The 14,205-nt window shown below is 39.5% G+C and overlaps 1 protein-coding gene across 1 annotated transcript; it reads left to right on the top strand.

The window, feature by feature from the left end:
• Positions 1-977: 977 nt before the first annotated feature.
• On the top strand, positions 978-13,676 carry GEM (GTP binding protein overexpressed in skeletal muscle). The gene is made up of 5 exons (XM_081953072.1): positions 978-1,153; positions 3,142-3,494; positions 7,655-7,731; positions 10,224-10,428; positions 11,424-13,676. The coding sequence occupies exons 2-5, from the start codon at positions 3,152-3,154 to the stop codon at positions 11,699-11,701; spliced, it is 903 nt and encodes a 300-aa protein (XP_081809198.1). The 5' UTR covers positions 978-1,153; positions 3,142-3,151; the 3' UTR covers positions 11,702-13,676.
• The last annotated feature ends 529 nt before the right edge of the window (positions 13,677-14,205 follow it).

Raw genomic sequence — 14,205 nt, 5'->3', positions numbered from 1 at the left:
TAACTAATGTATCATTTTCAGGAAGTCCTTGTTTAATGATCCCAATTGGGACTGGCAACTAAGTTGTTAAATTAAGCTAAGTAAATTCTGTGACTGTGCTTACAATGTTACTTCAGCTCTCCTTCAGCTCACATATATGCAGAGACTGGAAATGTGAGGATCGGTTGTAAAGTTTGCTTTTCATCATCATCCTAAACATGAATGGTCTCTGAACGAGGCAGTCACTAAATAAAGAGTGCCTGTATAGCGTCTAGCCTTCCATAATTCTTTAAGACTTTTATTTCTACTCTTTTGTATCCTTTATGTTTTTCTAATGTCTGTACCACCCCCACCTTCCTTATGCTGGTGTATGACCATAATAAAGATTTAATGCAATTTGTAGTAAGTAAATATTTTGAGATTAGGATGCATGCAGATACCCAAAGGCAAGCATCCTTATCATCCCAATGGGAATATTGTGGTCACAAGATTTTTCTTCAAGTAAATAAGATGCCAGAGACTGAAATTTTGTTTTGCAGTATATCACTTTCCCTGATATTTTTTTTAAAAAAAATAAAGTTAAACAAAGGACACCTGGAGGTATTTGTGAGTAAATAGCTTGCCCATGTTTGAAAGAGAGTGATTTCCCCCTACAGCACAACCTCCAGGCAATTAAGATTCGTGCAACATTGCTTGCATTAATGAACCCAAAAGGATTCAAACAGATGGTTCATTTCAGTGGCATTCCACGCCCCCCCCCAAGAAAGGAGTTGTGTGCATGTGTGCTTTTCTTTTGCAGAATCGCTCTTAAAAAGCATAATGAAGATTTAAAGAAGAGCAAAAGAAAGAAACTTAACCACACACCAGCCACTTTGTTAGCATCAGTAACTTCTTTCTTCCTCTCTCCCTCCTTCCCTCTTTTCTGCATGCCTGCTTCCGTACAGATGGGGGCTGGCTCTTGGGTGGACAGAGCAATGACGTCACGGAAAAGCCCTGTCTCTGATCAGATGGGCTTAATATAAACCAGGTTTGTTGAGAAAGAATTAAGGGAGGCAGTCTTTGAGCAGATGAAGGATTTTCTGTGGGAGATTTGCCTGGGGTTCCATACTTTGAGAACTAAGAGAGTCTGATCAAGATCATCGCCTGGCTGCGAACCAACCAACCATCCAGCAAGGTAGTGTTTCTTTACCAAGAACAAATTAATAAGCTTTCTTTTAAGCACCAAAGCAGACTTGTATATAGAGAGCAAAAAGAAAAAAGTTAATAGAAGTTAAAAGTTGCATCCAAACTAGCTGCATTTCTTCATTGAGGAAATAGTATTAACTGCCCAGTTCGTTGCACACAGTGAGAAAAAAACTTGCTATAGAAAAGGATTTGATTCTGTCTGTTTCTAAGAAGGATTATTGTTGACTAGAAGTGTATTCGATATGCAGGAGTTTGATGCTATTCTTGCTTCAGAAAGTTCCTGTGAGCGGGGCAGAAAACGGAGAGCCTCATTTTGTATGTGCTTTTCTGTGTGGCATTCCTTGGGCATCTCAAGTTTGGGGCTTTTGCAGGGAGTTGCAAACGACAGAGAAATGTTTGCGTCTTGAATGTTAGGTAGAACATCCTTGGCTACTTTTGCTTGCATGCCTTCGTTCCAAAGCGGCGGGATTCCCGTTCATGGGACTGAATGATGGACCAAATGCTCACTTTGAAGGAGAACAGTTCTGCAAATGCTGCTCTTAGGTTCACTTTGGGAAAGGGCCATTAGCCTTCTCTTCCCTTCTGTGTGTTAGCTTCTAAAGGTGTGGTGTCAGCTGAGAAAGAACCAAGAACCAGACTTTAGCCTGAATAAGCCAAATGTCTAAATAGCTGTCATGACCAGAGCTGGTGAGCATCAAGGCAACTTTCCTGAAAAATGGCAGCTGCAAAAGTTTCTGGTTCTCAAGAATTGCCTCGTAGCATTGTTTCTTACCCATGCTGAACAATCCATCCTGCAAAGTTATAAACTATCCATAGGCAAGGGGGGGTAGTCCTGGCTTGGTGCTCTTGAGATGAATTACAGCCTTTTACAGTAAAAGGGAATTCTTACACCACAAACATAGCATGGGTACACTTTTGAACTATTTTCTCATCCACATAAGAGGATTTGCTCTTTGTTAACTGATCCTTTAAGGGAAAAAGGAAGGAACTTAGGTATGCTTTTACTGTTTCTTAAAGATCGTTAGATGTCCCTTCTTTCTTCTGTAGCCCCTGGTTGCCCACTTGTGGTTGAAGGGCTGCTTTTCAGGAGTACAGGGAACAGGATTGTCAAAGGTGAATGTCTTGGCATCTTCCTCCAGGATGAGTAGATTTCTATTAAGGGCTCTCCTATGCAGCAAACCATGTTTCTTGGTTGCTTTGGATGGCTTTTTCAGATGGCACCGTTCTGCCACTCGGTCTGCACTCTTACTGACAGCAATGGCCATCCACAGACCACATGATCAGGTGGAGGAAACAAACCAGGTTTTGAATTCAAATTTGAAGTATTTTTTTTTAATTGGTGAGCAGTTGTTACACTTCCCAAGCCCTCAGTTGCCTCTTAAGGAGGAATTTCCCCTGCTATGAGCATTTTTCTCCTATTTTCTCCGATTCGCTGCGGGACAATTCAACAGTTCAATTTAATTGGCATCCTTTGGCGTCCTTTCTTTAATGATTTTATTCCACCATTTCTTCACTATTAGTCTAACTCTTGTCCAGTGGTGAAATTCAATTTTTTTTTACTACTGGTTCTGTGGGTGTGGCAAGGGAAGGATACTGCAAAATCTCCATTCCTAGGGGAAGGATATTGCAAAATCTCCATTCCCTTCCCACTCTGGGGCCAGCCAGAGGTGGCATTTGCCGGTTCTCCGAACTACTCAAAATTTCCGCTACCGGTTCTCCAGAACCTGTCAGAACCTGCTGAATTTCATCCCTGCTCTTGTCTTATGGTGTGTTAGCCATGGCGAGTTGTGCCACAGCGAGTTGGCCATGGCAAGTTGGCCGTAGCGAGTTGGCCATGCCGAGTTGTCGCAGACCCTTCAGGCATGCTCACCAAGGGTTTACCTTGCGGGCATTCCCCATGTCAGGCAGACAATGTATGCAACCTACTGGTACTTGTGTTGTTTACCATTTCGCCATTGCTGTTTTCTAGTCTTGAAGGGATAGAGCCATGACCCTGAACAACGTCACCATGCGTCGCAACAGTGCCAGTAGTTGTGGCGCCTTGCAACCTCAGCAACAACGTTGGAGCATTCCAACAGACGGGAAGCATCTGGTAGTGCAGAAAGAAACCCAAGAGGCAAACCGTCAGAAAAGGTACACGCTCAACCATGAAGAGTATTGCCGCAAGAGCTGGTCATCGGAGTCCTCTGATTCTGTCATCTCCACGGAGTCAGGAAACATCTTCTACCGAGTGGTTCTCATAGGGGAACAAGGAGTTGGCAAAACTACCATTGCAAGTGTCTTTGCAGGTGTGCACGACAGCCTGGACAGTGATTGTGAACTTCTGGGAGGTAGGTGTTTTATTCCTTGCCCCCCCCTTCCAGGTTTAGTTAAAACTTTTTGGGTGAGAGGCCTTTGGGAGCAAGCAAAAATAAAACACATAAATTCAGAGTTCCTGATCTTAAAGTCATAATGCTGTGGCCTCCAAAGTGATTTCAGAGTGTGGTTCTCTATTAAGGAAGATGGCAGAGTCAGCTGGGAGCTATTTTGAGTTTGCATTGGAATGCCAACTTAATTTAATTATGTTTTCCTTTTTTTAATGAATGTGCAAAATGAGAAATAAAGAGAAATCAAAACTGTTGGGTTTCCCCCCCGATAAATCTACCAAAATGCTTATGTTTCATTTTTGGATACATAATCTTCCATTAATATCATGTATCTTAAGGGAGATGATTATAAAAGCTACTGATTCTTGCTACGAAGGAGTTAGTGCTTCTGGACAATTTTCATAAACATTCAACATGTGCAGAATTCCAGCTACTTCATCATATTTTCAATTCAACCAAGACACATCATTAATGAGTTTTCAAATGATACACGTTATTGAAAAAGGTGATATACAAATTAGAATAATGGTATGGAAGCAGTTGATAGGTTTAAGAAATGTATTCATATGAGAAAAGTAAAATTTCTACACATTATTATTAATCTCATTTGAAATAAAGAAATGAGATCAGCTCAGAAGACAAACTTGGAGCTAAAATACTTTTTAAACATTTCTATTAAGCAAACTGTCCCAGGATTTGGACAAGTTATTGGAAACAAGCAACATTAGAGTTGCTGTTAAAAAAGCATTGCAAGCATTACATTTAGGCGTGAATTTTAAATTTCCCCTTGCATGTACCTGGGATTATGGCACAATCAACCTCAACGAGCCAATATTTGAGTAGACATGCCAAGTATTGCACTATTGTAGCGCAACTTTATATATGTCTAGCTAGAAATGTCCTTCAAAATCAAATGTAGCAAACAGAGAATTTTAAGGTTGGAACAATGGAAATGAGAACATACTGACTTAAATAAAGTATAAGACCCACTTTCAAATAACTCTGCATTAGAGTACACTGTAAGATTTTTTAAAATAAATTAGACTTGCTGAAGTTATTCACTTATTTCAGTTTTCCTTAACCTGCTATCCTCCGGCTGTGTTGGACTACAACCCTAATAATCCTAATCAGCCATTCTTTGGTTAAGTATGATGGGTATTGTACTTCAACATTCCTGAAGGCACCAGGTTGGAGGAGGCTGTATTGATTTGCCTTTTGATTAAATAAAAGATAGCCCCAATTAATTGGTCTGCAGCAGGGGTGAGTTCCTGCCAGCGTTACTGCTAGTTCGCTTTGCACGTCCTTTGCACGTGCACTGCTCACTTGCACCCGCCCGCCGCACATTGCTTGCACATACACAGTTGCCTGTAAACTGTTCTGAACATGCACAGCACATTAAAAAAATGACTAAAAACCATTCCCGCACGGCATGGGTGACTGGGGAACCGAATTGGGGGCTGGGCAGCCTGCCGTCCCTACCAGTTCGGCGACCCAGTTCCAATTTCCACTACCAGTTCGCCTGAACTGGTGCAAATCGGTAGCAACCCACCTCTGGTCTGCAGCTTTTAAAGCATCGTTGGATTATTTCAATAAGTCACTATTTATATTACATTTCAAATTCTCCTTTCATTAGAAAAAGGATGTACAGCATAGCGTACACTGTGCATTCCTCTTCTAATAATTCACTTTTAAAATGAAGTCCTATTTTTCTTTTGTGGTGGGTGGGCATCATTTTTAACTTTTACAGATTGGCACTGCAATAATAATAGCCTAAATAATTCAATAGCACTTTATTTATTCCATGAGTAATTTATATTGAAACTTATGGAACTATAGGTGGGGTGTATGTGATTAAAAAGTATCTCTTCAGAATCTGATTTCAAAATTAATTACATTTGGAATTGGGAGTGAGAAATTCAAGAAGATGGAGAGGAACCCAAGATTTGAGGGATCTTTTTGCACCATCTTCACTGCAATATGGAACTGGAACCTTCTGAGCATTTGTTTTAGAACAGAAAGATGTTGGGGTTCTCGGAATTGTAGTCCTAACACATCTGGAGGATTTTACACTTTGGGAAAGTTGCTACAAAGTAGATCAAAGGCAAACACATGCAATCTTTTGCTCTATCAGGGATTTTAACACCCTTGTGTTTATGCTCCTTTAAGAAGCATAAAAAATGTAATTAAAATACAAGGAAGAGGATTGCTAATTTGTTGGTACTCTATGTAGGAACAGCCAAACTTTTTCTCAAAAAGCCACCCCTTGAATCTATGTACTTTTGCTCCAAAATGAAGCTGTCTTAAGTTGCTTGCAGCTGTAATGCCTGTTCACCCATAAATTGAGTGAAAACAAATATTTTCCATTACTAAGCCTAACTGGAGTCTCCAGGACTGCCTGCAGCTCCCACGGGGGTCAAAGGATCATGTTTGCTTTATTTATTTTTTCCTTTTGGATCTTCTTTCTACTCTTCTTGTCCTACTTAGGAGAAAGAGAACTCCAGCAAAAAGTCAATGCAATCATTTTTCTTGTAGACTTCATCTTTTTTTTTTTCTACCATGGAAATGATACAATTCTGGAACTCATGGAAAAGTTCAGATCTTTGCCAGAGCCTGATATATGAATGTCAGATGTAACAAGGTTTTTTTCCCTAACATTTGTCTGGTGTGATGGTCTGGAATGGAAAGAACACACATGAAATACAGTCAAAATAGATTTAGCTGCCCTGTTGATAGATGCTTTGTTTGTTTGTTGTTTGTTTATTGGATTTATATGCCGCCCTTCTCCCAAAGGACTCAGGGTGGCGTACAACATTAAAAAAAACACATATTACAAAAGTTAAAAAAGAAATTAGATAGAGTATCCAAAATTAACCCAATTAATATGAACAATAACATTTTAAAAATTAGATTAAAATTAACAATTACAATTACAGATGCAGCAGTGAATCTATATTTTCTGAGTTGGTATCTTTAGATTATTTAGTTCAAATGAAACCGGAAAAAAATCCTGAAATAATTTTTCTCACTGTGAAAGAATCAATTGAAAATCATGCCTTATCTTGTATCAGACATCAGTTAGTATGAACCCTGGAGTCCAATATACAAAAAATTGACAGGCAGAGGCCTCCTCCAAATGTTTCTTTAATCATGGTCTTTTTAAAAAAAATGGAATTGAAGAAAACATCATCGCATGCTTAAATAGGGGTTCTAGACACTGCATTTAATTCTAATTAAATGTGAATAATATGAAATTTAAAGTTGATTTATTGTATCCCCATCTCCAGATACTTGTATGTATCTCTTTGTTGGCTACTCAAGTGTTAGGTATGGCTGCCAATGCAGAAAAAGTGTTTTATTCTTGATTGTTACATAGAGCACATTTTGTTGGTTATAATGGAGACGTACAATTGATGAAGAGTTTTGTTAAACTTAAAAAGTTTACCTAATTATTCCTACCTGAAGTAGTTTAATGTTGTCTCTTATTTTTTGGTATGGCATCCACAATCAACAGCGTACGGATGATTTATTTAATTTCTGCCAAAGAGGGAATCTTTCACCTTTCTAACTTTTACTTTGCCTAAGCCGGCCTGGCCTGTTAATGTTAATGTTAATTTTAATTTATTTTAAATGTACTGTTTCTTTTTTAAAAAAAATCGATTTGGTCTTTTTGGAATTGGGTTTAATCTTTTTTTAACTTTTGTGATGTGTATCCTCCTCCTGACAGTCCTTTTAAATTGTATTTTATCATGGGATTTTAATGGCTAATTTTAATTTTCTATTATTATTATTATTATTATTATTAATGTGATATATGTTTGATTACTACCTCCTCCATGTATGTATATGTATGTATATGTGTGTATCTATATGTCTATATGTATGCATGTATATTTTTTATTGTACGCCGCCCCGAGTCCCCTGTGGAGAGGGAGCGGCTAACAAATTAAAAATTTGAAATTTTGAAATTTGTTTTTAATGTTGTACGCCGCCCTGAGTCCTTTGGAGAAGGGCGGCATATAAATCCAAATAAACCTTGAACCTTAAACCTTAGCATTAAACTCTTTGTTATCAAGTGAAAAGGAAAACTAAAAGAATGTCGAATATTTTTGTGTTCTCCGTTCTAGAAGACACCTACGAACGAACTTTGCAGGTGGATGGCGAAAGTGCAAACATCATGCTTTTGGATGTCTGGGAAAACAAGGTAGTGTGCAAAAACCATTTTGTCAGGCAGAAGTTTTTATTGCCCTCTATGTGTTCAGGTGTATATTCTCATTCTTTAATTTTGATGAGCGAAATACATAGTTACATAAATGCATTCTTTTTTTTAAAAAAAGTCCCTAAATTTAGTAGCAAGCACAGTTAGAAATATTCAGAAGCCAAACTTCAGGAAACCTCTGTGGCCATCAGTTACTTTGTGGATGAGTTTTACTTTGTGCACAAGGAGAGACTGCACTAAACAATTAAATGCACAGCTGTTAGATTGGATAATCTCTGTCTGTGTGTGTGTGTGTTGGCTGAAAGCTTGAAAGTACTTATTTTGCTGTGCTTGAAGGTTGTGATGGCACAAAGTGCCTAGTTAAGAACTTTGAGACCAGTTTTGAATACCCATCTCTCAGTTTTAACTAAGATCAGACTGCTATTTTTTGACACAGCACCAGGGCCTATGGATTTTTTCCCCCCAATTTGGAAATGGCTGGTTCCCTCCCTGCTTTCCAGCAGACTACAAACAAGTTTGTTTTTTTTAAAAAAATACTTTTAAGTACTACTGCTTGATATTTGGTGTATTGGGGTGCATTCGCACACGGGTGTATATGTAGTTACAATCTTGCATTTGCAAATTGAAAACTACTTTGCTTATCCCTGTTTTGATACACAACTTTGTATAAATTAAGATTGAACTCAGAGTAAATATTAGAGGTAAAAGCAAAAATTCTGTCAAACTGACCACTACCTGGGTCCATACAGAAACAATTTGCCATTCATTCTGTTGTCCAGAAAGCTGGCTAGATATGGGAACCTGGTGTGAAAAAGCCAATGTCCAGATAGGATCAAAGAAATACAAAACTCTTTTATTGGTCTACAGAAAAAGAAGAAGGGATGCTCCTGGGCTTTTGCCAAAGGAGCGCCCCAAAAATCAGGCACAGTCAATTTAATAGAGGGAACAAAAGTAAGAGAATCCCTGATTGGTTACAAAGTCACATGACAGTCACACATGTGCACAAAACAAAGCCATCCCACAATACTCCATTATTTATTTAATTCTACTTATCATATAAATTCACTACCGTTGGGTGGATTTTTAATATGCTAATAATGAGCTTTATTTACCTCTATACGTTTGTCTGGACACCTCTACAACCATTGCTTAAGCTAAATATCGTGTTGCCTTATTTGATTCCAGTAATGGGTTTGCTTGCAACATATCTTAGCTGAGTGTCAAAGCCACAATCTGTTAGTTAGTCTATATAGGAGACATTTGAGGTCAGAGTGGATCTTTCTAGCTCTTACTTGCAGGTGTTAAATAAATGTTACTTCTAGCAGACACGACACAACTAATAATTCTGGCTAAAGTTAAAGCTTATAAACTCTTTTATTTATTACTAAGCTAATAAATCACCATGGCCTCAAATTGGAGGTGTGCCATAGCTATGAATAAGAGCCAGGCAAATTTCCACTTGTTTTATACTTCTGGGATGCTTTGGCCAGCCTGTATTCCTGAGATTTCCTAGTGGCTTCCTGTTCGCTACACTTATCACTTCCCTAGACTCTGCAATGGGGAAACAGTCAATATTTGCAGTGGCATGTTTTGATCCATATTGTAATTCTTTAAATTATATTCCCATTCATGTTGGAAAGCAAGGAGTGACATTTGTAGGACCATAGTCTAATTGTTTTTCTGAACTGGTCTTGGCTAGTTGCATATTCAAGGAGTCCATTTAATTGGCTATGGGTTGCAATTTAAGTCCCTATAAACAAATACTTGGATTAAGATCTGGGGGCATTTAGTAAGGTAGTAGAATCAAGGTCCTCTCTATCGCTGTCCATTCCCACATGCTAAACAGAATGTATGAGAATTCAGGGAATGGAAAGTGATATAGTGTAAACTGTAAAGAGGAAGAGATTCTTTTCTAAATGAGTGTTATTCCATCCACAAGCAGAACATTTTCAGGGGTTTATAGGGATGATTTGATGATGAGGGCAAGGAAGGCCATTTATACCAACTATTATACATATCTACATCTGGATCCAATTCACTGATTATTTTGTATACATGCATTGCTAGAAGAGCAAGGAGTACTGCTAGTGAACACACAGAAATACTTTGGAAATCAAAGCAATTTTAGTAATAAGTGAGTCTTCCACAGTAGCCATTCTGTGTGTGTGCCCCTCAAATGCTTTCAAAATTCCAACCGTAAGATAGAACCCCAGTTAAATTGAATACCACTGAGGTACCGAATGCATTTTACCTGTCTGAATTTGGTGAAAAAGAGATTTTGCAAATAAAAAGCAAATTGTATATGCAAGAGACTTTGCAATACAATGCTTGATTACGAATACAAACAATGCATTTAAAACAATGAAAGCTTTATGATTAGCGTAACCAGCAACATTTAGCTTTTCTCCTGTAGATGATGGGCTTCCAGGCGTGTGAAGCCTAAACTTCTGACTCCAGATCTCTCTTTATTTGAGTAGAATGAAAACGGATGGCTCCAAGATCAGTGCATGAAAGTTGGAGATGCATATGTAATTGTCTATTCCATCACGGACCGAGCAAGCTTCGAAAGAGCATCTGAGCTAAGGATTCGGCTCCGCAGGGCACGGCAGATGGAGGACCTTCCTATTATTTTAGTGGGCAACAAAAGTGATCTCGTAAGGCGCCGTGAAGTTTCTGTTTCAGGTAAGGATGTTTCTCTTCGAATATTTCTGCTTCAGCTCTTTAGATGCTGTACTTGTAGGCATACTGTATCTACATCAGTGGTAGGTGCCGGGCGGTACAGCCCGGTACGGGCATACTGGTGGCAGCTGGGAGTAGCGGCCACCATACTGGAACGGTGTTTCAGTGGGCCCACTCACCCGCCCGTGTTCCTTACCTCTTTTTGAGGCAAACAGGCCAATTGTGCACGCACCACAGCGTACGGTGCCTGTGCAACCTCGCAGCTGGGGTGTTGCAGGGTGGTCGCGTGTGCACGCATACACAGTGCGTGTGCCCGAGGTGGACATCCGGCCCTGTTGCAGCGTACCGGTTGCGACAGGATCCGTAACCCACCACTTATCTACATTATGACTTGCTTGCACATGATGAGTGGGGATGGTGGAGGTGTTTCGAATTCCAAAAGAGAATTCATTGACAACACAGGCAGTCCTCGACTTGCAGCAGTTCGTTTAGCGACCATTTGAAGTTACAACGGCACTGAAAAAAGTGACTTCTGACTGTTTTTCACACTTATCACCATTGGTCACATGATCAAAATTCAGATGCTTGGCAACTGGTTCATATTTATGTCCCAGGATCATAGGATCATCTTTTTCAACCTTCTGAGCGAGCAAAGTCAATGGGGAAGCCAGATTTACGACTAACTTAACAATTGCCGTGGTTCACTTAGCGACCGTGGCAAGCAAGATCATAAAATGGGGCAAAACTCACTTAACAACTGTCTCAGTTAGCAACAGAAATTTTGGGCTCAATTGTGGTCGTAAGTCAAGGACTACCTGTAGTGAAGTGGCGCTACTGAAACAAACTTCATCCAAGTAGACATTTTATCTTTTAAGTCAGTGTTTTGCTTTCTGGGGGATTCTGGGAATTGAAGTCGACATATCTTAAAAGTTTGAAGAACTTAGTTCACTGCTTTCTAGTAATACTTCTGAATTATTTTGTCTTCAAATGTTTTGCAGAGGGCCGAGCCTGTGCCGTTGTGTTTGATTGTAAGTTCATTGAGACCTCAGCAGCTGTACAGCATAATGTCAGGGAGCTGTTTGAAGGCATTGTGCGTCAAGTTCGCCTGAGAAGGGACAGCAGAGAGAAGAACGAGAAGAGGCTGGCATATCAAAAGAGGAAAGAGACCATCCCCAAGAAGGCGAGGCGATTCTGGGGGAAGATTGTGGCCCGAAAAAACAAGAATATGGCTTTCAAGCTGAAGTCCAAATCTTGCCATGATCTCTCTGTCCTTTAGGAACTTGGGGACACATCTAGACTTTTATCGATCACAAATATGCCACATAATCTCCAGAACTGAGAAGAACCAACCTATATTAGATTGGTCAACAGAGCTGATCTGGAATCACAATTGTGATTACTGTGATGGGGCATGCCTGCAATACAGCAAGCATGTCCTCACGCATGGAAGAAGGAATGTCACCTACATGTTTGGTTTATCTGAGCGTACTGGATTGGGAACAGCATTTTTTATGCTCTGGGAAAGAACATTCCAAACAATATAGTGAGATGAGCCTGAAAAAAACACAACCTGGAAAGGGGAACCTCTAAAGTTGCCTTCTTCCTAACCAACCAGTTGCTTTTCTTAAGTGTGCACTGCTAAGTCTTATTCTTACAATATCATCTGTTGCATCTGGCTAGATAGATATCAGCAGCATCAGCAGAATAATCAGATGCTCAGATCACTAGGAATGATAAAGCCAGCCACCCGCTGATGCGTATTGTTATGAAGTCAACACTGTCCCAATTCTAAATCCATTCACTTCCTATTTTATTGGTCCTATGTCCATTTATATTCTGATCATCTTCCTAATTGCCCCTGGCATGATGCTTTACAGCCTGAGATTCTAAAAGATAAAGTAGGCAGGCATTGCAGCAGATCTGATATCAAATTCAATTCTTCTTGGCTTTCGTATTATTGCCTCCTCACTGCCAAGCGAAACCATCAAAGCAATGGCTACCTCTGAAATAAAAGCACATCCATCACCAACAGGGGTGGGTTCTGACTGGCACTCCTGCTGGTTTGCTCATGTGCGCACTTTGTGCACGCGTGCTTGATGTGTGCTGCGCACGCATGCACACTGCAATTAATATTGTTCTGCGCACGCTCAGAACTGAAAAACAAGATGGCGGCACCAATGACGCTGACTGGAGAACTGGTTCGGGGTCGTAGCAGACCTGGGTTGCTGTCGGTTCCAGCAACCCAGGCCACCAAACCGCTACCGGTTCGGCTGAACCGGTCCGAACTGGTAGGAACCCACCATTGATCACAAACCAGCAATTGCTATGCCATAGCACCATTTAAGTAATGGGGACCCTGTCCACTGAAGAGACAGGCAGAAAATGCTCACATGTGCCTTTGCGTCAGCATTGACTCCTGGGGACTGTCAGAAAAAGGTCCCTTCATTTTTCTTGGCAGGATTTTGGAAGTGATATGCCATTGCTTCCTTCCAAGGGCTGAGAGAGAGTGATTGGCCAAGATCACCCAGCTGTCTATGTATCTAAGGTGGGACAGATTCTCAATTTCTAGCTGGTGCCTTAATCACTGCATCAAACTGGCACTCCTTAATATGGTAGGGTTAATTATCTAAAGATGCTTAGGTTGTTGTGCACCAATATGGAGAATTAGTCTGAATACCGATAATAAAGAATGTTGGGAATTTTAATCACATAATTATAGAATAAATATTTTCTTATTTCTCTCTAGAGCCATTCAGAATTCCTAAAAACAGCATGATAAAGCCAGACATACTCAGGAAAGGAGAGGACATTAGCTCACTTGTGAAAGGGAATTCCCGTCTGAATTCAGTTCAGTTTTTGCTGTAAATTACTGCAAGTCAACTTTTGCTTGTATCACCCTACAGCAATGTTATGGTAGGAATGGTAGATCCTGAGACTGAAACTCAAGGGTGAGATGTAAATTTTTGAAAAGGTGGATTGCTTCTTTAGTAAAAACCAAAAAGACAGTTTGTGCTCAAAACAACTGTTTATGATGTTACTTTTATATTTATTATTGTTCAATTATTAATTATATTTGCAATAGATAAGCTCGAAGAAGGGAGAGTTGGAAGGACTGCGGAGTATGTAGCATTGAAATATATTTATTAAATGATTTCTTTAGAAAATGTTGATTTTTATTACTGTTTTCTATTATCTTTTGGATTAAGCAACATTTATTTACATACCTTAAAATCAATAAAATATTTCATTGCTTTTAAAATGAAATCTCAAATGTTCCTTCTTTAATGGTGTGATGAAGGTTTAATTCACACAGGAAAATATCTGTTTTTTTTTTAACTTATGTAATACAATATCAACAAACTCAGTCGTGAAATTCATTTTTTTTTACTACCAGTTTTGTGGGCATGGCTTGTTGGGCGTGGCAGGGGAAGGATATTGCAAAATCTCCATTCCCACCCCACTCTGGGGCCAGGCAGAGGTGGTATTTGCCAGTTCTCTGAACTACTCAAAATTGCCGCTGCTGGTTCTCTAGAATCTGTCAGAACCTGCTAAATTTCACCCCTGAACATACTGATCTAACAAAAGAAGTTTATATATTCACTAGTTCTTAAACATAGGTCAGTGTACTTAACCCTTCATATTTGTAATTTGTTTCTTAAATTGTGAACTCTCAGTTTACAATTTATAAATTTAATAACTAAAAGAATTTAAACAAAAGTTTTCAGTCACTAAAAGCAAGTAACAGGAGCTCCATCTAACAAGCTTAACATATTGTGCTCA

This window comes from Natrix helvetica (genome assembly GCF_964273705.1).
Source record: "Natrix helvetica genome assembly, chromosome: 4".
NCBI classification, from domain to species: domain Eukaryota; kingdom Metazoa; phylum Chordata; class Lepidosauria; order Squamata; family Natricidae; genus Natrix; species Natrix helvetica.
This window is presented reverse-complemented; position numbering and strand designations above follow the sequence as displayed.